The sequence below is a fragment of the Nesoenas mayeri genome, assembly GCF_963082525.1.
Source record: "Nesoenas mayeri genome assembly, chromosome: 3".
Taxonomy (NCBI): domain Eukaryota; kingdom Metazoa; phylum Chordata; class Aves; order Columbiformes; family Columbidae; genus Nesoenas; species Nesoenas mayeri.
The window spans coordinates 7,801,163-7,828,107 of record NC_137544.1 but is presented as its reverse complement, the minus strand read 5'-3'; the positions used below and the strand labels follow the sequence as shown (position 1 = coordinate 7,828,107).

At 41.6% G+C, this 26,945-nt stretch overlaps 1 protein-coding gene across 2 annotated transcripts in view; it reads left to right on the top strand.

The window, feature by feature from the left end:
* LOC308038970 (protein eva-1 homolog C-like) overlaps nt 1-26,945 on the top strand; it is a gene marked incomplete at both ends in the record, with an annotated part of 214,035 nt that overhangs the window by 95,370 nt on the left and 91,720 nt on the right. For both annotated transcript variants that reach the window (XM_080341942.1, XM_080341941.1), the window contains one exon: nt 11,274-11,417. In XM_080341942.1, the coding sequence (XP_080198068.1) occupies nt 11,274-11,417 (144 nt within the window). The remainder of the gene's footprint in view (nt 1-11,273; nt 11,418-26,945) is intronic.

The following is a 26,945-nucleotide window of genomic DNA, read 5'->3' as shown; positions in this document are numbered from 1 at the left end:
ATGACTCGAACCAGAGCCTTCTCAGTGCCTCATATAAATATTTATGACACCACATAAATAATGGACCCTTCTGGTTTGTTTATCTCTGATCAGATCTAGCATGTGAATAGGAATGAAATACATGCAGTAAAATAAAAACAAACAAAATCCATTTTATTCCATGGTATATGTTTCTGTTCCTGCCAACACAAGAGCTGGTTTTAAGTGACTGCTGCCCCTCCAGCCGTGCATTTCTGGCTCTCTTCCACTTCACCATTCGTGACCATTTTCCATCCTGTGTATCCATCAGTACAACTTTGTGGCTCTAATCTTGGTCTTAAGTGAAATATTTAAAAATAAAAGGCCTCCAAACGGTGGAGCTGGAGTGACGAGGGGTAGTAACTGCTGAGGGAGGCAGCGGGAGACCAGGGTTGCAGGAGGAGAAAGATATCTATTAAAATCTGTGCTGATCAGATAATGCCATGTAGCACGCCCATCTGTTTCTTGTGGATGAAATGCTCTTGTGCTAAATCATGATTTCACCACATGGTAGACAATGGCCTTTAAAATGTCTGCAAGGCTAGGTTTGGGGGATGAGCAGCACACAAGGGAGGGAGCTAGACTGGGTCTGTCCTCTCTAATGTGCACACCAGTCTTCCAGACTGCCCCTGCCCATAGGTGTGACTCTATGTACATTTGATTTACATTCAGTGCAGAAAGTACTTTATTGTATAGCTCATGATTAAGAACATGTTTTTAGTGGTCAGTTTGTTTGCATGCAATAAAACCCACAAGTATCCAAGTTCGAAGGCCAAATAAATATCAGTTGCTGTTTAATTCACATATAATACCTTATTAAATTTAAATTGAAATGGAATTCCCATTTAGAACGCTAAGTTAAAGTGAGACAAAGCCTGCTTTCAGAAAGTTGTTTTTCAATTTCAGATACTTTGTATGTTTCACTTTTTGTCTCAAAACACCAGGAGGTCATTAAAATCACTTTACAGCTGTTTCTAGAAAACTCAAACTATTGTTGGATTCCATGAAGTCATAAAAAATGATTTATAGGAAGTTGTTTTTATATGCACACAATGGCTGTTTTTTAAAAAAAAATGAAAAAAATCCATTCCATTTTGCTTCTGGGCAAGATCTTTCTCAAAGCCAATGTTCGACTTGGTTTTAAAAAAGCTGTTTACAGGGGAGTATGACCCCATGCAGTGGTTGTAAATAAAAATTCTGAAAGTAGTAAATTAAATAGCACTAACAGGTTCTGTGGTGATATTGGTATGATATTTGAGGATGTGGGTATTTGTATCAGTAGTGTCAGCTTCTTTAGTTGCTGATCTTATCAAAGATGCCTATTGCCCAGCTATCAGTTAAAAGCAAATCCAGAATATAATCGTGATAAAAGGGCAGAATTTAAGAGATTTAAATCTATTGCATCTCAACTCCATTGAGTCACTCCGAATGAAAACCAGTGTAACTTGTTCAGCACTGATAAAGTTCCTTTTAAAATAATTCAGATGTCACTCAAGAATATTACTAAATTACCACAATGGTGAATGCTGAGCCTGAGAAACAAAGGCAATGTGAAACCTGGGAGGTTGCAAGCATGCTGTGCTTTATTTCAGGAACCACGGGCAAGACGTGACTTGCAGATTGTGTCAGCTGGGTTGTCTCTTAAAAAAAGCGGGCCAGTCCCACAGCTTCCAAAATTCAGACTTTGCTTCAGCTGAGGTGTAAGCACTTATTGAACTAAACCCGTGTTCAGGAAAATACCTTTGTTGGGCTGTAATGAATAGGAATGACGAACTCATAGACTTCACAGAGGAGCAGATGCACTGAATGCACCATCCATATCTTCTGCTGAGTGAAGCCAGGGCTGTCACCTCCTTTGTTTTTATCTTGAATGCCTTATGGCCCACAATCAGCTCTTCTCTGTTGCAAATTAAATAATACAATTTTACTTTCATTGCCAGACCAAAACTGCTTTGTTCTCTGAGACTTCTTGGAGCCAAGTTTGAAAGCTGTCCTCAGATTCTCACTTTAGTCCTCAAACCTGCAAAATGTTATTAATTTGCTCAACTTTACACACTCTGAGTCAGCCCCTGCAAAACTGGAGCCTCATATGTTTCATATGAGTTCTGGTTCCAGATGCAAAGGTGATAAGATGATTTGAGTTCATGTTAATAAACCAAGTGTTTCTAAATATAACTATAGCATTTCTAATTAAACCTGCAATTGATCCTTCACTTGCAGTCTCTAATGTGATTAGTTTCTTTTAAGATAATTTTCTTTCTTCTGGCCTAGGGCTGAAGTTTCCAAAATTTTATGAAGTGTGTGTTGAGTAAGTTTTCTCTCTCATTAAAGCATACTTTTTGATGTAAAGCTGGTTTTCTTTGCATATCCTACTATAGTGTTTGGCTGTAGATTTCTTTTTGAGACAGCTGTTTTCAATGACATTGTACAAGACATAGATGTTATATCCAGCTACATCAGCATGAAGTTCCACACTGCTATCTGTAATGATGATGATGGCAATTTATATCAGAAACCCAGCTCAATATGATACCAAAGTACCTGGCACTGCCAAAGCAGAAACCAAATAGAAAGTCTCTCAAACAGAAAAGCTCACAGAAAAAGAAACGGCACGCTGAGACCGATGCTTTTGTGGGGGACGTAGACTCTTCTTGGCCTCAGTGTTGACTACGAGATGTTGGAGCATCTTTCTGACTCCGTTCTGCACTGCATCAGGTAGTACTTGTACCACAGCTGGTGAACAGGGATCCAGGAACCCAGAGCTAACAGGTGAGCCAAAACCCCAGTGGTATTTCTCCACCAGTCTTGACTGCAAACCCTTTCCCACAGTCCAGTGGTTTATCAAGCAAAAATTCTTCTGAGCCTGTGCCTACAGCTCAGAAGTGTTTTCAGCAACCTCTTCTAACAAATTAAATTATTTTATTTCCCTACTTGAAGTGGGTTTTCTTGTGCTTGGAACAGACCGTCTGTGCGGGTTTTCTGAAGCCCGTTCTGGCTTCCAAACTAGCAGCCTTTTAATTGTTTGCTCCTGAGCTTTCCTCTTTACACATCTGGTTCTGCATCTTTTCTTCTTTAAGGGTAGTCTTTTGTTTTCATTGGTTAGTCTTCACATTGGTTGGTGTTCCAGGCTAAGTATCTGTAGTTTGGTTTTCTCCTTCTTGTCTTCTGCACACTCTGTGGTTCTAAACCCAACTCACTCCTTGTGTCTTTAGAGGCTTGTGTACCACATCAAGGAAGAAAAATTCAGTGTATTTATGTTACCCCATCTGAAACCATGTGACAGTTACCTTTCCAGGCTGCTTGCTGTAGAGAGAAATTGGATAAAGCCCATCTTTAACCGTCTTCTGCACTATCTTTTAAAGACAACATCAAACTTAATGGGCATGGGGTAAGCTGAAAATACCTGGGATTTGATATACTGTACGTGGGGCAGACTGGCTCATCAATACTGCATGAAGACATCCTTCACAGGCTGCTAAGATGACTAATTTTCACTAATTTAACAGCTGAAGCAGAGACAACTCCAACAGTTGTTGCTTTATGAAGGAGCTGATCTTTGTGTCAACCGCAGCTAATGAAACATCTTTAAAATGAGTAAGCAACTGTCTAAGAGCAGAAGCACAACTTCCTTCCCTCCTGTTTATGATGGAGATTCTCCTACAGAATGGGGCAGTTTTGAGCCACTCCTTGGTAAAACATGGAGGAATTTAGGCAGCTCAACAGCAAGGTTGGGGTTGCTTTCCTCCTGCTTACATCTTTCTTGCCCTTCCGTCGAAGTTTGCTTTCGCTTTTGGCAGATGAGTAGATAACCACAGGACTGATGCAGACATCTGTCAGCTTTCTTTACAGGAACTAAATTTCTGTCCTCTGAGTTAACTGACTCCCCCATCTTCCATCTTTCATTCTGTCCTCCCTGCTCATAGCTCTCAGCAAGGAACTTTTCCTGTTTAATTCTTTAGCAAGAAATTAGGTGCATGTTTCAGACAAAAATCCTGTCCTCTGTTTGGGAGGAGTTTTCTCCTGGAGCTGTCACTTGTTTGTAAGTGACTTCCCTCAAGACAATATTTATCTTAGCTCATTCCTTTCACTTGCCCCTCAAAAAATCACAAGGAAAGCTAAAGTTCTGCTGATAGTTTTATTTCCAGATGCAGGTCTGCTCCTGATGCATTAACACTGAACCAAAATGTGCCACGGAATTTGTCTCTTGATCAGGCTCCGCCAGTCCAATTCCAGTTCCTAATCACTTGTTTCACCTGCACTGCTGGAAATAGTATTTTAGGCAGTGATTCTCTTTCCGAATCCTTTAATTACAACCAATAATTTGGTCCTTTTGGTTCTTCAAGGTCTGATACTTTGTTGGTGGAAAAAGCAGAATGTGTGCTCCCAATTTTTATGCTAAATTCAAAGACTCAGAAAAAGTGCATAACCTGACAACTGGGTGGAGTGTTTTTCTTGTTCTGGACAGTCTGCCTCATCTCTGCAGGAACCTGCCTTTGTAGACCCCACATGGATGTGGCAGGTGAGCCTGATCACAAGGTTGACAGATGCACAGATGTTCTTGAGCATCTGACATATGCCCAACCTCACTGTGGGATTAGCCACCCATCTCAAAACTAGGTGGCTAAACCTTCTTGTGGATCCACCTGTGACGACTGCTGCCTTGGGAGAGGCTTCAATCTCCAGCAGAGCATCTAAGAGTTACCGTGATGCAAAAATTAAACTGTTTGGAAACATTCTTTCAAACTCAGATAGGTTTTGCAATCAAAACCAGCAACGTATGGCTTGGATTTCAGGTTTGGATGTGTCACCCTTATTGGAGAAAAGCAATAGTGAGTAACTAAAGTAACGGATGTGATTAATAGGCATTGGCTCCAATTTCTTTTTTTCACCAGGAAGAGGTAATAAAGAAATAGTCATGCTGGGAAGCAGCCTTAAACTGACTAAAACTCATTCATTGTGGTGAGCTTGATGATATGGACATTACATCACTGAAACTGATTCCAGTTTTAAAGCCAATGCTGTCTGCAAGCTGCTGCTGGTAGAATCCTCCAGCGTGGCTTTGTTGCCATCTGATTTGGGTTTTACCCAGTCAGAGGTTGGACTGATAAAGGCAGTAGATCAGGGAGTAATATCATACTAAATGCAGCTGGTAAGATGAATTACCTGCTGAGGGCTTAGATTAAAAGTTGTGAATTGAAACTGCCCAGCAGTCTGCATTTGTGGAGTCATCCTGTGCAAGGGAATTCACCTTGCAGCAGGAGCAAGGCTGGAGGGACATGCAATTTCTAGAAAGTGGGGCCAGGACTAAAGGGGATAAGGCAAGCTGATCCCTGTCTCCCCCAACCCTAAACTTTAGTTTAAAATACCATATTCCAAAAAGCACAGCTGATATTTTTAAACGCTTTCACATGTGGAAGTTTCACTGTCACCAGGATTCGTGTTTGCTCTTTGGCAGTGTACTGAAGTAATCCAAGTCTAATGAAAGCCAAAGGGTAACTCTGCCCCAGCCTGTGTAAGTGGGCTCTCTATCATCTGTGAGGTCTTAAGGAGGTTTTTATTGTTCTGCTATGGGATTTGAGCTTTGCGGGCTTTAAAAGGTTCTTGGCAGGGGCCTGGCTCTGCTTAGCACTACTTACCTCAGACTTTGTGATATGGTGTTGGAATTTGTGAGTGTCCTCCCCATATCTCTGACACATGGGATCACCCATTGGTCACTGATGCCAGGATGGTATTTCATATAACATTCGCAGTTTACACTCAGCAAGCAAACAAGCAGCAAAAGAAAGGAGATGATGCCCTGAATGCATGTGCTATCTGGTGCAATGAGAGTGCCACATCTTATTTTCCATTTCTAAAGACCTGAAAAATGTGAATTTGGCCAGATGCAGGGAATCATAACCCAGCTCTGTTATTCCACTTTGCTGGGCTTGCCTTCCCTGCACCTTTTTGAGAGGCTAACTGCATGATTTAAGGATAAGAGAGTCTCTGTTTTCTTGCCTCTATGACCTTTGGGAATAGACACCTGGAGGTGAAAACTTCTGACATGGAATCACCTCCTGAAGAGGTCCCAATATACTTGGAGATATCAATTCAACCCAGCTCCATAAGGACTTGTTTGACTTTGGAAGTTAAATTACCTATGTGCATTTCATAACAGCCAACAAGAGTGATTTTGGGTGTTTTTGTACTCCTGAGACAATGGAGGTAAAAGAAAATACCATGTTGTCACCTGTAGAGCTCTGAATAATGTGGTGGTGACTGTGATTTATGAGGGTGCTACAGCCTTATCTATCACTCAGCCATGTCTCAGATGTATTATTGACATCTTCAGAGCTAGTTAGTGAGGGAAGAAAGATGCTTCAATATGACATCTTGGCATCCAGCTAAATGACCTCCTTATCACAAATCCTTTGAAGTGTATGAGGGAGATGGTCCTATTTAGAGGTTTTGGTTGCTGCTCTTAGATGTTTCAGTTCAATGTGTTATGTGGAGGACGAACATGTTGACGAGAAAAAACAAGAGGGGAGACCAAGCTAATTCCAGTATCAGTATAGTCCTCCCTCAAATTACCACTGGCTGCTTGCCCTGTCATTTATGGGAATGTACAAGGCATTTGTGCTTAGAAATTTTGTGGAAGGAAAAACAGGGACAATTCCCTGTCATGACCAAAAGGAAGTCTTTGAAGTGAATACTTTGTCAACTTTTGTCCATAGAGATCGTTTCTTTTTTTTTTCAGGGCTGGAATAATATGACTGCTTCCAAGAGAATGGCTCAGGCCTTACTATGGGTAAAATGTGAAGAGCATTTGGATTTAACATGTGGGAGTCTGATGTTGTCAGTAGAGTTTAGCTGAATCTTGTAACATAGGTACCTCAGATGACTTTCTGCCACGTTGGCATTCGCCAGATTTTGTTTTGGAAGTCAGTGACAACAATAAGGCTTGCCTAGATTGTGGCTGTTTGCTGTAAGAGCCAAGGAAATGGAGTATTACAAAAACCCTCCACAATGCTATGTTGAAGTCAAACTCGCAATCACTTAATAAGCAATCAGAGATCAATATTGTTTAACAACTTCAGTGAGGACCCGGATAATGGGACGGAGTTTGTAGTTGGTATCAAATTGGACAGGACAGTTACAGCAGGGGGTAGGGACCTGAGGAACCTCAGTGGGCTGGAGAAACCTTATGAAACCTTGTGAAGTTCAACATGGGCAAGGGCAAATCTCTGCACCTGAATAACCCTCTGCAACAGCACAGGATGGAGACCACCCGGCTAGAAAGCAGAAAAAGGACCAGTGGATTCTGGGGGACAGAAACTTGACCATGGGTCAGTGATGCGGTCTCGTGGCAATGGTGGCTAGTGGATACTGGACTAGTAAGAATATTGTAAGCACATCGAGGAGAAGGTTTATTCACTGTATTTGGCATTCCAGTACTTCACTTAACTAGAGTATTGTAATGTACAGTTTTGGGTTCCCCAGATAAAGAGATATGTTGAAAAAAACTGGAGGAAATCCAGTGAAGGGCCACCAAGCTGGTCGGAGGACTGGAGCACACAGCATATGGAGAAATGCTGAGGAACATGGGTTTGTTCAGTCTCAAGAAGAGAAAGCTCAGGGTGAGAACTTATTGATGTTTTCTCCTACCTAATAGGTGGCTCTACAGAAGACTGTTCTTGGAAATGAGCAGAAAACAAAACAAAACAAAACCCAAAAGCAATGAACACAATTTGCATCATTGGAAATCTGATTAGACACAAGGAAAAAAATCTTCATCTGGAGACTGGTTTAGCCCTGGAACAGGTGCCCAAGGGGCTTGGGGAATATTTTTCTATGGAGATTTTCAAAACCTGTCTGGGCAAATTCCTGAGCAACCTGATGTAACATCAAAGCTGGCTGTGCTTTGAGCAGGAGGTTACATTGAACAGGCTCCAGATATCGCTTCTAACTAAATTATTCTATGGTTTATGTGCTGCAGTCCCAACAGGTGACTTTTTTCCTAGATATATTTTCAAAATTAAGGTTTGCAAACAGTCCATGTAAAGGAGGGTTTTAAAATCTCATTGCCTTACTTTCTGTGTTAGGGGATTTCATCTGTACTTGAAGCATATAAAATCTGTTCTTCTTTTCTGCTCATTTTGGCTGATGCAGGTTGAGCTGGAGCAGCAAGGCAATTGGAGAACTGAGGATTTCACTACTGATATTTGTGAATATGGAGGTCTGGTCTGTGCCCATAGAAGCTGGTTATCTTGGGCTACTTGTGTGCTGGTAAACTAGCAGTATCAGGGCCTGGGCACAGGTGCTGGAAACAGACCTTCTGTACTGTTAAATTGCAGCATGGTCCATGGCATCGTTTGTTGCCTTGGCCCAGCTAACACTCCCCTAAGCAGCGCAGAAGATGGTTTGAGGTTGGTTATAGGACAAGGAGCAGATGTTACCACTGTGTTTTGAAGGGTAAGAGTATTTAGTAGTGTGAATGGGGTTTGTTCCACCAGAGTCGGCCTCAGGACCAGGTGACAGGCCAGGGTAAGTTTTGGTTTACCAGTGAACATGTATGGAATGCAGACTGGACCTGGGCACTGTTCAAATACGAGTAGAGATTGCAGTGTTAGGATCTGCTCTGGCAGATGGAGCTACATAAAAGAGGCTCTTATAACTCAAGCTACATCTGCATTGGTAGTGGGGCTGGTGAAAGGGCTGGAGCAGGGTCCACAGCCTCCTGTAGGCAGTATGGGATGTTGTTTTCTGTGGGTAGCATGGGCAAGACTGTCTTCTCCTGGGGAAAAAAATGCAGCTACTACTTGATAAAGGAAGCATCAGGATAGTGCTCACCTTCCATGTAAACATCAGCTACTCTACTGAGTAGAGTGAGGAAGAGCCTGCTGCCTGGCCCTGTGGCTGGCTGACCTCATGTCCATGCAACTAAACCCTCTACCAGGTACTCCTGCTCCTCTGCTTTCCATCCAAAATACCTGTGGGGCCTTCTGCAAATTGATGTTTAGGACTAGCCCTGTTATATCTCAGACTATATTATCTGTTTGGGGTAATGCTAGGTAGCAAAATAATTCTGAGGAACGGGGTAGCAATTAAATAAAGGGGAAAATGGTGTGTCCAGATTTGAACATTATTTGGTTTCCTAGTGCAGGTGATGCTGCGAAAGTCACTATGGATGGAGATTGTAGCCTGCTCAGAACTGCATGCGAGGAAAGGGCTATTGATACTAAGACATGCCTGGTGATGGCCAGAAAAGTGGGCAGTGTTAATGTGAGGGTATTTGACTGAAGAAACTCCTAGAAGCATTCTGAATGTGCTGAATCTACAGATCTGGCACCTGAGGAGTCAGTCCAGTTTGTTAAGGTGGAGGACAGAGCTTGTAGTTTGTTACTGCTCAGTCCTGCAAGAGGAACATCCCAAATGCTGACCACCTCTGGTGAAGATGTTTGCAAAAGACTCGTCCTGCATCTCACAAGACCAGTAATGAATAATTCCCCACCGTCCCATGGAGGTACCGTGCTCCTGTGCTGGGGGTGAAGACCCTGTGCAGACAGCCATGGGATGCTGTCTGTTTTGTGTGAGAACAATAACAAATAAAAAGAATAGGTGCTCTCCATGAATTACTGGGCAGCGCTTGGATTTGATGAGCTTCTCTAACTGGACATTAGCCAAAAAGACAATAAAGCAGCATTGCTGCATGCCAGATGTTTCCAATGGAACCACCGGCACTCATTGGATCAAAAATTCCCTAAGGAAGTTTGGGTGGTTCAGTATGAAAATGCTCACATGGGGCCCTGTTCTTTTGTCATTTGCAACATGTGAAATAAAATCCTGCCTTTGATTTGAGAAAAAAGACACATTGCCCCCTAGGCTTAGTTTTCTGTGGCTTTCCTGTGTTTCTCATGGTTTCTGCTGTTGTGCTGGTTCTATAAATAGCTTTGAATATGTTTTGGGGTTCATTTTCCCTTTCTCTGCCTCCTGATTAGTGACCAACAGGGGTTTGTGTTCCTTTCTCTGTAGCTTTTCTGTTGCTTTTAAGTACAGATTAATGTTGAAAAAATGTCTTCTTGACAGCTTCCCCTTGTGCTTGGCCCTGGCTGGACAGTGAAAATGAACTATCAGTCTAGCACCTGAAAGTTTCAGAGCTTGTCTGTACAAATAATTTTCACCTTAGCTGAGAAAACAGGTTCAAATCTTCTGATAGAAAATAATACTTGGGAAAATATTTACTTTTGGAGCTTTCCCTATTCTGAATTCCTGATATGACAAACATGGAATAAACACAATTAACAGAGTATTTCTACTTAGATGGTAACATTATAATTATTCGACCTTGTAGTTGCCCTCAGCAGATTTCTTAGAAATACAACATCTTCTAAGAGCAGACGGGGACACTGATCACCTCTGCAAAAAAGGGTCAGAGATGGTGACATGGGACAACTCTCTTGGACATAACAAAGGCTAAAAAGCCTACCCAAACTCCTTATCGCTTCCCCTCAAAATGAAACAAGCAAAACCTTGAAAAAATCAACATAACCAAATCAAATCAGAGTTTTACCCTTCCCTGAACAACATCACAATGTTCATCTCCCTTACACTGGTGAGGTGAGAATTTGCTAATACCTTTGCACGTTATTGAGATCATCTGCATTATCAGACAGCTAAATAAATCTACATTAATTCCATATGAATATTATAGCTCTAGTATTAATATGTTTTCTTTTCCAATGACGATCTCTTATTTATGGGGAAGCTTGTAGTGTTTCTCAATAAATACATTGGAGTATTTAGATACTCCAAAGATCTGAGTCTTTTTCCATGCTCTGCACTGATTTGCTGTTGTTAGTCTTTTTACTTTTCTATTACTCTGTTTCTTCACCTGTTAAAGTGAATATACTGATACTTGCCTTAGAGTCCTTTCAGATGTTTAAAGAATAAATGGCAGGTGAGAAGAAATTATTTTTATTACAGATAGCCTTTTCCATTTGAAAGCAAGCCACCTTTTCAGTCTTTTTCTTTCTGGAGATGTATGGGCATTTCCGATCCTTCACTGTTCTTTTTGGTAATTTCCTTTTATCAATCTACAATTTATTAGAGGTGTTTGACAATCAGATATACCTTCCCATATAAACACAAGAATTTTTAAGTACTCATGGAAAGCTCATATGTACGTGCTCTCACAGTCTGCATCTGATAAATATTTTATGCAATTTCTGATGTAAATGGACAAATATTCACAAGTATGTATCCTTTTTCCCTTTTAGAATGTCAGTCGGCTACCGCTCTCCAACTCATGATCAAGCGCTGTCATGGGAAAAGAAGCTGCAGTATATATGCCAGCACCTATGAATTTGGAGATCCTTGTTACCCAGGCATCCGAAAGCATCTTAATGTCATCTACACCTGTGGTGAGACATGAAATTCTCTTAGTTTAACTCTCACTGGGGTTTGTGCTTGATGCACAGTGGTGAGTGAAGAACGACAAGACATATTGTACATAAAAAGTTGTGGAAGTTTCAGCTGGATCATGATGATTCTTATTTGGTCAACAAGGGAAAGCTCTGTGGATCACCTGAGTGGTTTAATTCTCTCTCTTTTTCTACTCATTGGCTTGACAGAAAAAGCAGAAAACCTGGAGATGGTAGTTTGTTAACCCATTCAACACTTCCTCTGCAAGGCAGGAAAATCTCACAGTGAAGTCAATCCACTCAGTGGATGTTTGCATCCTGAATATTACCATCCTGCCATTTCATTTGACTGCAGCAAAGCTGTGGTTATCAGTAGCATCTTTACTACTTTGTTTTGTATATAATTTCGTACAGTAGAATAAGACAATCACCAATCCATACTAATCCATAGCATTAGTATAAAATCACTCCTATAATCTTAGGGTGAATGCTGCAAAATGTTCCTAACAAAATATCATTATGTGAAAAAAAACAAACAGTTGGAGCTCTCACCTGGGATCTTAAGTCATAATGTTGAGCAGACGTTGTTACTCCTACTTGACTAGTCATCATTTTATTTTGCAACAGAGAAAAAAATGTTCCTTTCTGAGCTCTGTGGTGCCAAAACCACATCAGGTCTGTCTTCTCTCAGTGATGACATTTTGGTCATTTGTAGCTGATTTATTTTAAAATATTTACTTGAGGGTTTTGCTTATACAGTTGTTGCTAGGATCAGCTCAGCCTCTCTCTCTCCATTCCTTTCTACATCCACCTAGAAGAGGAAATTATGGTGCTATTTTGAATCTGCTGAGTAGATGGCTGAGCATGTAGTAGAGGAGGTTCTGGTTGTGTCCTTGGACAGCAACAGGTCTGTGGGTCCATCTCCATGTGTAACTGTAGCATGCCGAACCTGATAGATGATGTATGAGATGGGGTCACTATGGTGTTTCGTATAGTTGCTGTAGCATGGCTGATGTATGGCACCTTGGAGAGCAGAGAGAGACATGCAGGAACATCAGGCTCTGAACTCCTGCCTGGCTATTGTTTTATTTGTCAAGTAGGGCAGGAAGGCTGATTTTTATTTTATATTTTTTTCTCTTGGTTTCTTTGTTTCTGTTTGAAATGATGTAGCAAGGAGGAGCGAGGCTCTCCATGCAAACATGTGAGAATTTGCTAACCAGGAAGGTGATGTTGTTATATCCCTTTTCTTGTAAAGAGACTGGAGACAGTCTTATTCTTGTAGGAATTTGATGGAAACCAAAGCAATGCAGTGAAGCAGGAGCTTCATAACTCAAAAATCCAGAGACAAACCAAACAGAGCCCAGTGATGTGTTTCCAAGAGGATATCTCCTTCAGCCTTATTCTGGCACTGTGGTCCTGGTCCCAACTACAAAAGGCATTAATGATCTCTTAATCTGACCTTAACTTGCCTAGTCATAGCCTAACTGCACCAGGAAATGAGTCACGATTGAGGGCAGAAGTTGGCATGTTTTGCTTTTTAGTGAGTGAAATCTGCCTCATCCTTTGAAGGTAGCTGTGGCTCCTTTTCAAAATCATGATCTCAGACATGTCTCTGAGCTGGATTTTGTGCTCATCAGACATATATTTCTCCCCTCAAACAGCAAAATCCTTCAAAATGTGAAAACCAAACAAACAAAGCATCAAGTTCCAGTCCCATGTGCTCGTGCTGGACAGAAGTAAATGCTCGCATTCTTGTAAAAGACATGATAAAACCAAGCAATTTGATGTTCTTATGGTTTAGAGAACAATTGCAGTGCAGAAAACCACCTGTGGAAAAAAAAAAAATATATATAAAAATATATATATATATATTTTTTTTCCGTCCAGGTTCCATAAAGCTGCATGCATTATTGCTGCTGGTATGGTTTTCTGCTACTTTCACAAAATCTATGAGAGTGAAAGGGGATGGGCCTTGACTGACAAATGTGACTGCACTTTCCCGTGAACTATGTCTAGATACACGTCCCTGTTCCACACCTCTTGCAGTTGGAAACGCTCGATCCCTGGAGCACAGGTTGTGTTTATGCTGCTGTTCACTGGAGAGCAGTGAAATGCACAGGGTGACCAGGGAAACATGGTGTGTGTGCAAAATGGGTTTCTCTGAGCATCGCTTCAGCCTTTCTTGTTGCTGCTTCAAACAGTTGACTTCAAGACTCTCTGAGATCAAGCAGCGCAGTCCGTCTGCTCTCCTCTGTCACTCCCTGGATGCCAGGCTGTGGCAGACATGTCCTGCCATGGTTGAGCAGTTTGGACCATATCAGTGGTCTTACCTGTGACAAAAACTGCAATGTGTCCTTGGCCAGTGCTACTGACCCACTGCGCTGCTTCAGAAGAGGTGGCGAGAGCAATCATACTGATGAACGTGGCAGCTTGGGTAGGAGGACCTTCATGCAGATGTGTCCCATGTGAGAAACATCAGTAATTATAGGGACAGGGCAGCTGTACTCTGCTCTTGGTGCTAAAGCATGGGGAGGGCTGGAAAGAGAAACACGTCTTCTTCCTGTAGCAATTAATGAAAAAAAGAATCTGTTGAAGAAGTAATTTATGACGTGATGAAAGGTAATATCAGTTGAAAACTCATGTGTTGCTAGCAGAAATCGTGGCCCTTTTGCTGAGATAGACTTTGTGACAGGCATTAATGCTGATGTTGGCTGTGTAGACAAATGACTGGTGAGGAGCTAGTGAGGTGACTTATCTCCCAGCCCTGGCAGGAGAACATCTGCAAATGTCTCTCAGGTCAGCACGTACAGACTATTCTTTAGCTTGACAGCAGGAGCTGAACCCTATCCCAGATCTCCAAGAGGTAAATGGATGAGGCAACAGCTTTTCTTTCTTTAAGCCATGTCCAAATTTCCTGGATGTTCCTTCCTCCAGCCTCCATGTTTTATTTGACATGAGAATTCCTGCCAGAGGTGCACAATTTTGTTGATGAATCTATCTTGTAGTAAAGGTGTCACCTTTTGCCTGGCTGTGTTTTTTTTTCGATAATTTGTTGTAATTTCTCCAGCCAGTGGGAGCGTCTCAAGTCAGCGATTCTCTGTATCATATTATATCCCTTTGCATCTAGTGTTAAATGCCTCTTGTCATCACTTAGCTGAGAGAGAAACGCTGCAAGTTAGCATGTATATACAAGACAATTGAAAGAAGCAAGTAAATGGCAGCCTAATGTGATAGTGATCTCTTGTGTGCATTAGGGTCCCATTAGTTGAGCCAAGGTAACAGGTGAAAAATCCTCCAGCATAAAACCATTCCTAACCTGAACCTTGTCAGGGGCTCAAATACTAAATTTTGGCACAAAGCCACATTGAGCTAATGGGATGGTGCAGAAGATGGCATTTTCCAATATGTGGGTCCCATTACTGCATTAATAAATACATTAATTATTATTTTAAAAGGAAAAGGCAAGTTGATTCTGGGGAAGCACATAACGCATGGTGAGGTTGCTTTCTGAGTGTGCCAGATGTAACTAGAGGGAGATATAAAAATTTTAGCTCTGCCTTTTCTTTAAAATGCCCTGAAACTCTTGGAGGATAACAACAAATAAGAGAGAAAAATAGTGCATTAAAGACTTAATAGAAGCCTTTCTCTTTTTCTCTTCTGACATCCCCCAATCTCCCTGTCTGTCTTTCTTTGTCTTTCATTGTAATTGTAATATCTGCAGGTAGCTTGCTAGTGGCTTTTTACCTGCTGATGAAAGTTACTGTGCTCTTGACTTTTTTTCCTTTTTCTTAATTGTCCACTTACTACGCTCAAAGACTCCCTTTAATTCTCTAGATTTCTTTCTTCTCTGGTATGCTAGACTTGTTTTTTCAGCCTCTGCTGAAGTCTTAACTCAGCAATGTATTAACACCCGTTGACTTTTTTCACGTGCATAATGCCACTTGGACTCAGGGAAGTGTTGAAGTGTGTACTTTATTTTAAGACCCATGCATAAATACCATGAAAGTTAAATATTTTCTCAAATGCTTCTTTGAGTGGGGATGAGGGTCTTGTCTGTGTGTAAAGAGAAACCTTATTCTTAGCAATGAAAATCAAGGGAACAATCTGAAGTTCCTACTGTCCTTATGGCCAGATCTGCCTCCCTGTGCAGTCAATGGAGGCTGTAAAAGTAAATCCTCTGCTAAGTACCTGCTATTCTTTAGATACAGACATTCATCAGAAGTGGCCTGACGAGAAAAAAAATGAAACAAAACAAAAACAAAGCCCCCCAAAAAGTGAGGATATTTAATTTCTTTGTGTCTATGCGTATTTCAGTGGGTTGTCTATTGGTCCTCATAACTGGTGACTTTTTAGTGCCTTTGTTAAGAGATATGTTGGACTAAGTGGAGGAAATGTGGCCTTGGATGTGTTTTTGATGTGAATATCCATCGTGTGTTTAGATGTGTGTGCACCTCCTGCTTGATTCATGCTCGATAGAAAGGGGTCATTGGGCTGAGAGCTAATGAACTGCCATGGTAACTCATAAATTGCTTGGAAAATCCTGCAGTTCTGCCACATAAATAATCCTGCCATCCTGCTTTATGAGGCAATAAGCTGAGTCCCAGAGGCCAAGTGCTTCACATCCCAATGAGAGAACAGGGCAGGTAAAGGATAAAGCGTGAACACAGGGACAGCAGCTACTGTTTCATGGTGTCTGGTGCTGCTGGGAGGCCAAATGGGGTCAATGAGATGTGCGAGAGATGCTCTGTGGTAATGGAAATGTGTTGACCTTTGCTTTCTAGGGTACTTGGGAAAGCAGTCTGGCTTTCTCCAAAACATTATTTTTAAATAAATATTCTATCAAGTTCAACTACAGGCAGGGTCTGTGTTACGGAAAAGAGCGCTGAGGTAGTTGCCCTCATGATGGTGATGAGGAGGGAGGATGAAGAGCTGCACAAATTCTCTCCTGTCGTCTCAACGGGACTGTGCTCTAGTCCATTAGCTCCTGTGCAGTAAATCTATCAATGCCTCAGGCTGGATGAATTCAATGGTCCCTTTCGCTCTTAAAATTTATGAATTCATGAATGTAGAAAATGTGTTTTTATCACCACAAAAATGCTCTCTGTTGCTATAAAAAGCAATGTCTAAAATCTGCAAAAAGTAGAAAAGGAGAAATTGCAGACTTCCAAGAAAAAACAAAAGCCTTTTAGACCCTTCTGAAACAGGGCAATGCAGACAGAGTCTTGCTAGAGAAAGACAGACACAGAATATAAAATTCAGGCTTCCTTTCTTCAAAAATTGAAAAAAAATTGATGTTTACAAACAAGTTAAAAAAACCCTCAGGGCAACATAGCTCTAGGAATGTTAAACTGAATATATAATGTTTGATAATGTCTGTTTAACTGCGCTTCTTGTGTCACACTATAAAGAGGAACTCACAAACACGTAGATTTGAAACTCGTGGCCACATAGTTTGACATACCAAATAAATAAAGAACAGAATAATAATATAATGTAATTCTTTTATGTGGCTAATTTAAATGTCAAGACATTGGGTTCAGAGATGGTTTGGGCCGTTCAATTCCTCTGTCTTATTTTCCTAAGATAATAGAAGTTTGTCCAGTAATAGTTGTATCAAGCCCATGTTTCTCTTCAAGCTATAGTATATTTTTTAAAAAGCTATACTGTCCTCATGTAATGATCACGATAATGTAAAATTCATGAAATGAGATTCATCTGACCAATTGTAGATGCATAAGCCATAGAGATTTATAGTGTAGATGTTTCCATCTGAGAAAAATTCCTATTACAGGTAATGGAGAGAAACAGCTGCTTTTGAGACACAAATCATCTTATCCTAAAGCAGATGCTTGAAAGAGATGAACTGTGTATTTGAAGCGATCATTCTCCCGTGCTGACTGTAAAGGGAGCTTCTGATTCTTAGCTGATGTTATTACATGTAGGACCTGTACAATGCAGATATCTACATCTGGTTAGATGGCTTTCAACCACTGTGTTCTTACACAAATACTCCTTTTGGTCAAAATTATCACTGCCACATAAAGATGATAATGATAATAACAGTGTTTTCTCCTTACATTTATTGGTTTCCACTCCCAGTGTTTGACTGGATCTCCAATTATCATAGATTGATCCATGTCAGAGATTAACATGATGCTTATTTAAGTCCTTAAGGGAGAATTCTTTCTCTGAACCTTGAGAAATTACCAGTAAACAGACCAGAGTGCTAGTGCTGAAAAAGTTCTCAAATAGCAGCTTGGTGTCTTGCACCCCTGCTCAGGGTTATATCCGTCTCTGGACTTGGGTTTGGAGAAAGATTTTCCTGTTAGTTGAGGTCCACTTTTTACTTTCCACCTGGATAAGTCCCCCTGATGATTCTAGAAGCTAGGATGGTGTCGATAGCTATGTTGTCTTCTTTGACTGGCTTTCAAGATTTTATTCATTTGGTCTTTTGTTCTCAAGGTCAGATTTGTTGCAGACTGTCAGGGACTGGTATGGAAAAAGGGGCAGAGTAGATTTTCGTTGGTGATGTAACATCTGTTTCCTATTCCTAAAAGCAAAAGGATTTGCTGAACCTCCATCCAGCCTTTTACACAGTTCCATCCAGGGACAGGAAAAGTGAGGAGCTTGTTTCTCCTTTTAGAGACATAGACCTCACTTTCAGAAATACTCATACTTCACAGAACTTGTTAAAAAAGCATGAGGCAGTGTAGCTATAGATTGCACCATGATGGGTAAGTAAAAATCTCAAGGCTCCATCTTCCATCTTCCGAGGCTGCAACTTTGTCATCTTTGGTGATGTTGTCTTAACAGTCTTTGTGGATGCAGTTGCCTGAAGCAAAGAAGGAAACCCCTCAGCCAGCAAAGCTCATATAATCTGGATTCATGACAAAGATTTGTTGGAGATCACGGGTTACCTGAGGGCAAAAGCAAGATGCCATCTCTTTTGCTGACCAGCACTTCAGTGAGTGGGGTGCATGCTTTACTAATGGGCTTGGAGGTACCTGCTGATGACAGAGACTATAGTAGCTCTGCTGTCCTACATCAAGGAGGAATATGCTATAGAAGCAGAGAACTCTTTAGGTTTAACATTGGTAAATGCACAAGAATGTGAAATGTGAGTGACATGGCACAAACAGCCTGATTAGTTTTAAGATGAAGCTTGGTAAATGAGGTAATCAGAAACTGTCATTGAGCTGCCTCTGTTTGTCTTTGCTCACTGTAAAATTCTACTGTAGCTTGATCTGAATCACACAACCAGAAGAGTCCAAACACGTCTGGCCTGGCTGGCCCAGGCACAGAAGCTCTTCATTACCAGGACAGAATGAGCCTGTGTCTGACATAGATTAGGGTAAATAAATATTCTGAGGAAGCAGAGCTCTGCATCTCAGGTGCAGAAGGAGCAGGTAATGTTGTCACCTCAAGGGAAAGGCTTGAAAGCCCTTTGATTCTTGCAGAGTAGAAATTGAGACCTGGAGATAAAAATCATTGCCTTGGGGATGGGGAGGAAGGAAGATGGGGCTGGAGGAAAGAGAGAGGGAGTTCAAAGGACAACTTTTATGATCATCCTAAGCAGAATGAGCTGTAAGACAAGTGCCGCCTTCCAATTAGGCAAGATTTGCAAGCCTGATGATGTGGTCCTCCATCTCTGCATTACTGGGAAACATATAGAGCTTCTACTATGGAAAAAAGGAAGAGTCGCATAAAGAGTTAGCCAAAGTATGCTGCAACCCCCGATTCTTACTGCTCACAATGTGTGTGTACCTGAGGCCTTAATTACTTTTATCTCTATTTTATTTTTTTGCTTTATTTTAGTTGATAAGGACCACAGTGTAAAAGCCATGGGGGAGGGCATTGGGGCCTCACTGTGAGGTTCCCATTGGGTGTAAGGGGCTGCCACAGGTCATTTTGCTTGGGGTCTGTGCTACTCCTGGCTGGGGGCTGCTGGAGATACGATCACATCTGGGTGCAGGGAAGGGTGGTTGGACTGTGGTGAAGTGAGTCATGGCAAGGATGGAAAGGAGGCAGGTGGGGCTTCTTTTCATTCTGATATTAACCATGTATTTTAGAAATTTAGGAAAAGTTTCAGAATGGACCCAGTTTCTGCTGTAATAACTGTAATGCTAAGTGTAACATAACCAAGATTTCATGGTGGCCAACTAAACTTCCAAGTTTCTAAACAGATTTGCTCATTGAGTGATTTTCTCTGGTGTAAATATTGAGGGTGAACAGCAATCTACCAACTGGAGAACTGATTTCAGGCTAGGGGTGGACCTGGGGGTTTGCCTGGCTGTCCTGAGACCTCCCTACTTGTACAGAAAGGACACAGCTTTGAAAGCAGTTGTGATCCATCCATCATTTCACCCCAGAAAAGGCAGATCTACCTGAGAACGATTCTGCAAGATAACATCTGGACGCAATATAGAATGTAATATATCTAAAGGAAAACTTTCAGGAAATCTGGAGAGAGATACCTGGAGCAGACTTAAAGTAACATGGGTTATCTGTATGGTGACTTTTTTTTCTGTAGGCATAACCCTGCTATCTAGGCTTGTTTTTTTTTTCCCTTTGACATACTAACTCCCTTAATGGCATTCTTTCAAAAGTTCTGGCCATGAATAAGTGGTGGATATTTACCATTTTATTGTCACAGGCTACTTTTTTTTTTTATAGCCTCATTAAATAGGGTTACTGTTGATTCTCCGTGCCTGTCAAGACCTGCACAGGTTTCAAATATAGTAATTAACAGTGATGTTGCCACGTATGAGTCTTCACTGAGAAGGCGGTAGGTAGGTAGCCAGTCTGGCAGCCCCTTTCATGCAGGAGACCTCAGGCCATAGCCAGAGGAATGTCTCAGCAGTGAATGGCTGACCCTTCATTCACTGATCACCCTAACTCCTCCTAATTGAGGTTAATGCCAAAAGCATTGACACCTTGATGCTAACTCATTAGTGCCTGGAGGCTACTGGAGGTTGCTGACAGCTCAGTGAAACACTCATTAGATTTCATCTAAAGGGAGTGTTCGACACCATGACCAGTTTAGATATATTTGCATGGATCACAAATATATTTGCCTTTCCTTTTCCAAAATGCATCAAGACAATGCCTTTCCCTTGCACCATTTATAGAAGGATTCACAGCTGGTATCTTTCTGCACATTTCTCTGCTGTGCATATACCACTGTCCGTCGGTTTTCTTGCTTCCCTCTCTTCTCTTTCTCCACCTTAATGAGAAGCAAACAGGAAATTCTCTGGGATTTGAAAAATGCTTATTCCTGACCATTAGAAGAGAACTGGAAGAATGGGATGGAGAGGGGAAATAAATAGCAATTTTGTGAAAGCCACCAAAGATGCAAATATATGCAACCTCTATGATGGGGTGCCTTGGTACAAGTGGTTTTTGTGAGCTGCTGCTGAAATAGACAACAGCCACTCAGTAGTGTCCATAGCCCATTGATGAAAGGTATACAGGCATCAAATGTGTCTTTAATCGCTGGGAAGTGCACTAATGACTTACACAATGTTGTCATGCCTACAGGCCTCAGCAAGGACTGTCCTCTTGTGCAACAAACTCACTAAGAAGCAGTCCCTGCTATGAGTAATTTAGTTGTTACATAGACAGGGCCAGGCAGACTTTGGGAGAAAGTATTGGTCTCATTTAACGGGTGGAGCCAATATTCACACAAGGGTTTGTGTCACATGAGCTGAACCTGAGATCTGTCAACATAATGCCTTACCCGTGCATGCCTCCACCCTACGTACTAGGTTATCGATGCATATTTTGTGGTGACTTTGCTAGATGAGTTGATCAATGCATTGTTCTCCAGGTGGACTTTTCACCATGCAGTACTTCCTGCAGTATTTCCTGAGATGTGTGAAAGCAGCAAGATGTGACAAGGAAATGTCTATTTTTTTCCTGTTTTGAACCTGAGCTGTGGTTCTCCATGGCCAAAACAACTAGGGAGGGAGCACTGTAACAGGCAGCCATTAATGCCCTCTGCTCTGCATGCACTAGGCGGGGAGCAGGATTCTGTGCCTTCTATGACCCATGTGATTTATAGCAGCTGAATGACAGCCAACCTGGGTCTCTTTGGCCATGTGTTGCTAAAGAGCATTTCTCTTATTCCAGTTCAAGTTCTCAGCTGGGAGAGGCAAAGTGATGATGGGGCGTAGAGGTTGATATACCCGTGTCTTCCCACTACCCAGGAACATGCCCAGCCCTGTTTCATCCTTCAGTGGTAAAAGAGAATTCCAGAGAACCGCTATTTTCCTTCACTTTAGACATTTTATTGCATTCCTGCATCATCTCTGAGGCCCAAGGCATGGTTATTTTATCTTTTGGCTGTATAAAGGTCTTAGAATGGGCTTTTACAGTCTTGGTGTCTGGTCATCCCTGCACTGGTACTTAGAGATGGGGATGCCAGTGGGGCATTTAAGAGTAGAGGCTCCCAAAAAGTTCCTTAGGTAAAGCCTGCTCAGTGCAAATGACCTTTTGGGAGGCACTCACCTTACAGCGGGGAGGAGATTGCCATTGGAGTTACACCGCAGCAGTCCTGTTCTTCAAGAAACTTTGCTAAACATTCACCTAGCATCTACTATTCCTACCTCCATTTCATGACCTCCATTTATTTAAAGTGTATGCACCCAAACAGTTAGTTCCCCTTCAGACAGACACTTCAAAAACTGTTGACAGTGGCTACTTTTCATGTCCTGTTTTAGTCATTGTTTAGCTAAGCCATTCATGTTCAACTCCTTTAATCTTTCCTCATAAATCAACCTGTCCAGTCGCTCAATTGTCTTTTTGTTGCTCTTTTCCACAATTACCTATATCTTTTAACAAACACTGAGCCAGGTTATGACTATGTTTCCCCTGGGGGCCAGCAGAGACTTACAATTTCTTTGCCAAATATTAGCAATGACTGTTGTTTCAGCGTTGTGCAGTACCAGCACCACTACCTGAGAAGAAAAGATGCTTCTCTCTCTCTGGAGTTTCAGTTCCAAATATCCCGCCTCTCAGTATTTCACTCGTTTTCCTTCATTTAGGTGAATGTCAGAGTAAGGAAGCATTTCTGCATGGGGAAAGCAGGATCGTGGAGGACAGTATCAGCATCCCTGGATGGCTGGTTGTGTTCCCGGCCTTACTAATTAAAGCCTGGGGCCTTAAGGATGACTGATACTGCATAATATAAACAATGAAGCAAATCCTACTAAATCCCTTTAGAAGATATTTAACTAAATTCCTAACCCATGAGGCCACCCTGAACCACCTATTATCTTTGAAAGCCATCTCGCAGCTGCCTGCAAAGACTCTGGAGGCTGGTTAATCCAAGCAGATGGACCCTTGGTGTCGGTGCCTTCAGGGGAAGGAGCGAAGGAGGGAGGGCAGAGACTTGGAGGTCTCTTTTTTTGAATGGATGTCACTCCATTTCAGTCCAAACCAAAGCCTCAGGGAGAGGAAGATACCTGGTGTGCAGCTCCATCTGGAGTCCAGCAGATCTGTTCGATAGCTGGTCAAAAGTTGCTTCAGCCCAGATGCTCATGGTTTGCAGTGACCCGGGGAGTACGTAGGACCAGTTTGTAGCTGGGACTTGCATTGTCTAGTCCTTAGATCATATTTGCTTCAAGCTTTGATTAAATTCTTGTAATATTTCCTTTAGGAGAAAAAACAAATAAACAAACAAACCAAAACCAGCAAACAATTATTGGGGAAAAAAAAAAAAAAAAGTAAGAAAAATGTACAAAGGTACTTGAAAAATTAGAAAGAAAATAGATCAGTTCATAAAAGGGCAAAACCCCACCACATTTCAATCACATTTCAAGAAGGGACTGGACAACGTCCTCAGACACACGGTGTGAACTGTGGGGTTGTCCTGTGCAGGGACAGGAGTTGGACTCGATGATCCTTGTGGGTCCCTTCCAATTCAGGACATTCTATGATTCTGTGACGTTTCTTTCTCCTCCTCCTTATCAACAAGTGTTGCCTCTTTGTTTTTGGACAGGCATGGTGGTTAGCATGGCCCTGTGGATGGGAACTGGCCTAAGGCCAAGAGGCTTTCTTCTCAACCCAGATTTGTCACCAGCTCTTTGGCACTGGATGTCCTGCCATGTGTGCTTAGGCTGCAAGTCCTGGGGCTGTTTGCTCAGCATCTGGCATGAGAGAACAGCAGCCTCACCACCTCCCTGGGGGTTTCAGTTTCTGCATCTAGCGCAGACATGATCACTCAGATGTGATGAGTCTCTGCTTTCAGTGCCTACAGTTGCTGTTGAACTTTATTGACCTGAAGCTTTGGAAAGATGAGGTGTTAAGCTCCTGCTTGACATATCCATTGTTGTCACGATAATTCACTCAGTCATGAATTCAATGACTATCTCATGTTTCTCTTTTGTTTATTCTGAAGTATTGTTATAATTCTTATAACTATGAAAAATAACAAATATTAAATTCTCTTTGTTTTCCCAGTGCAAAAACCAAACCATCCAGGATTTACCCCAGGATTACATACTAACACACATTTTTTAACATGCTGGATATTGATCAAGGGGTCTGACTTCTGCTGTGTGAAAGCTGTACCTGATTCCCACAAGTAAGAAAGGCAAATTTTCTCCTATGTGCTGTTAGAGATTATCAAAACCATCTGCAGATGCCTTGGGTATCGGTGAAGAATGAAGTACAGGATGTTGGTGCTGTGTTCTGGTGCTCTTTTGAGAGGATTGAGCCACCTAGTAAATGGGAGTTGGAATGTGTGTAAATCTTCTGTCCAATATTTCTTTTCCTATTAGGGTATTAACAAACAAATGGCTTTTCTTTCCTTCCTCATGACATCATTCTTTGTCCTCTAAGTTATGCTTAATTAAAAATGAAGGTGCCTCTGACAGTAAAGCAAATGAAATGGGGAAGGTACAGGTATTGGTTTGTATTTTTAATTTTTCTTTCCTTCCTGTTGCCATTGAGCATTGTCAGGGTAGTGATTTTCTCTTAAGCAACACTTAGGTATATGCATATGTTTGCATTTAATTTCCAGATGGGGAAGAAAGCTTCTAATAACAGGCCAAGCTGCTGCTTTATAGATCTGGATGACTGTCTAACTTACCTGCCTTTTGCAGCTGGCCAAGAAATTGTGCCCCATACCCTGGGATGCCAACATACTCATGGCTGAGCCAGGCTTCTCGCCTTTCAAGCTAGATTGGTGCGAGAAATGATTTACCTGTCCCAGACTGCAAAAAGTTTCACTAGCTCTTTAGCTATGTGAGGCTGGCTTGCTCTTGAATTCAGGATCATATGGACTGCTTTACTTTTTGGCATGGTGACTCTTTGTAAAAGTGTTTTCTGAAGTCTTGAGCAGATAGTTTTTTATTCAAGGAAATGTGTTTAAGGATTATTACCGACACTTTGGTTAGGGCAAAAATATTTTCCTAAGTGAAGGGACACGTAATGATTGCTCTCTGTTTTTCTGTAAGCACTTCTCTGCAGAATTCTTGGAGGGAGCTCCATGTCTCTGGCTGTGTCTCAGGTGTCTTGTCCTGGCTTGGCGAGTTGTGTTTTCCTGAGGGACCTTGCTCAGTGAGTCGGAGATCTCAGTGTAGCTTGGTCCAGCCTATAGATACTTTTGAAGTTCAAGACTAAAGGTTTGGATTAGCACTGGATGCAATCTTGAGTGTAAGTAGAGGGATGGAGCGCTGAGTGCATAGACATATTGATCTGAACAGGAATGCAGTTGCAGATCGGTATGTTATTAAACACACTCTAATGCTGACCAGATGTAGCTGTCTACAGTATAATCAGCTACATATGGACTAGGTACGCTGGCCTCCTTTTGTAGTCAGTATATGAAAAGAACTAGGCATTTCTAGACTGCAGTTCATCTAATTTTCAAGTAGAAATCTCAGGTACCTTACAATTGTTTATTTCTCTCCTTTTTTTTTTTTAAAAAAAGGAACCCATGGTGACTAGATCAGATGGGAGTATCTGCATTGTTGATACCTAAATTTAGGTCAGATATTTCTTACCTAGGATGTGTTTTCTACAAAGTCACATGTTTTCCACACTATTTGTCATCATTTTCCTGAGTCTTCAAACCTCATGATATTCAAATGCAGTTCTAGCACCTTGTTGATTGTAAGTTTATTAACTTACTTCAGTCCTTCTTTTTTAAACTTACTAATCTTTGACAGTTTCATATCTTATTACCAGAAAAGACAAAAATTAGGCATGCATATAATATATGCTTTTGGGCAATCATATCTCTTCTGAAGGTTCTTATTGTTCAGTGGGTTTGTACCCAGTTTTGCAAGATGGGATTCAGGTTCCAATTCTGATACTAAATGTAGCTGTCTAGAGGTCAATGAGATATCAAAACTCCTGCTGTAGCCAGTGAGCCAAAGAAACTTGGGTTTGTACTGACTGTCATAGATACCTAGAGCTGAGTTGCCCTTATATAGGCTATAAAGATATTGCAGATCATTTGTTTTATTTATAGGTCCTCCCTAATATTTGCACACCCTGTCTTTGATGTTTCAGCCCAGATCCTTTCAAAAGCAATGGATGTTCATGTTTAACTAGATCATGGGTATTTGACCAGCTGTATTGTTCTCAGACTGTGAAGACCAGACCAGTGCTGATAATAATATAATAATAGGGGCTCATACACCTAACACCCATGCGGACATTTACATTGCAGACACCTAAATATGGGTGTCTAAATCCAGTCCTGATTTGCACCCTTACCCCATGTAAAGGCAAACCCTGGGAAGGTTTTATAGCTTTCTAAGGGATGCAGTGGTCCTGATATAGTTTCATTGCTCTGGCAGCTGTCCCTGTGAAGGACAGCAGAAATGTGTGAGAGAGAAGGTTAGCGTTGCTATTTATTTCTTATTTTCACCCGTATTTGAAAACAACAGATCCCCAAAATGGGCATAGCAGAGTTATCCTTCTTATGGCAGAGAAGAGCAAAGACCTTCTTCTCTATTTTGAGACATCAAAAGAATCCATGTCCTTCTGAAAGGCATTTCCTTTTCCCAGTTAATGATAAATGGAAAACTTTCCCATTCTTTTTATTTTAGTGGAAACTTAACCAGCTCAGAAGCAAAGGTATGGGGTTAAGGCTAGAGTCAATAACACAAAAAACTTGATAATTTCCAACCAGAAATGCTTTGAACCAACCCAAGAATAACAACTTTCTGCAGTCAAAAGCTCCTGGTGATATTATGAGATGCAGTAATGCAGAGTGCTCCAGCAGGTCTGTGTTTTGCACGCAACTTTGTGGGATGTTTGTCCACATGGGAGCATCTGGGGCGATACCAGCAAAGCTGTGAGCACCTCCATAGTCCTACTGCCTTCTGACTACTCAGCTGTCGTGTGTGCACCCTGCCATGTTGACCATGGCATGGCCTCATGTGCCTGGAGATGTGTTACCTCAACAGCCTGATACAAGCATAGAATCATAGAATCAATAGTTTGGGTTGGAAGGCACCTTCAAAGCTCATCCAGTCCAACCCCTGCCATGAGCAGGGACATCTTCAACTAGATCAC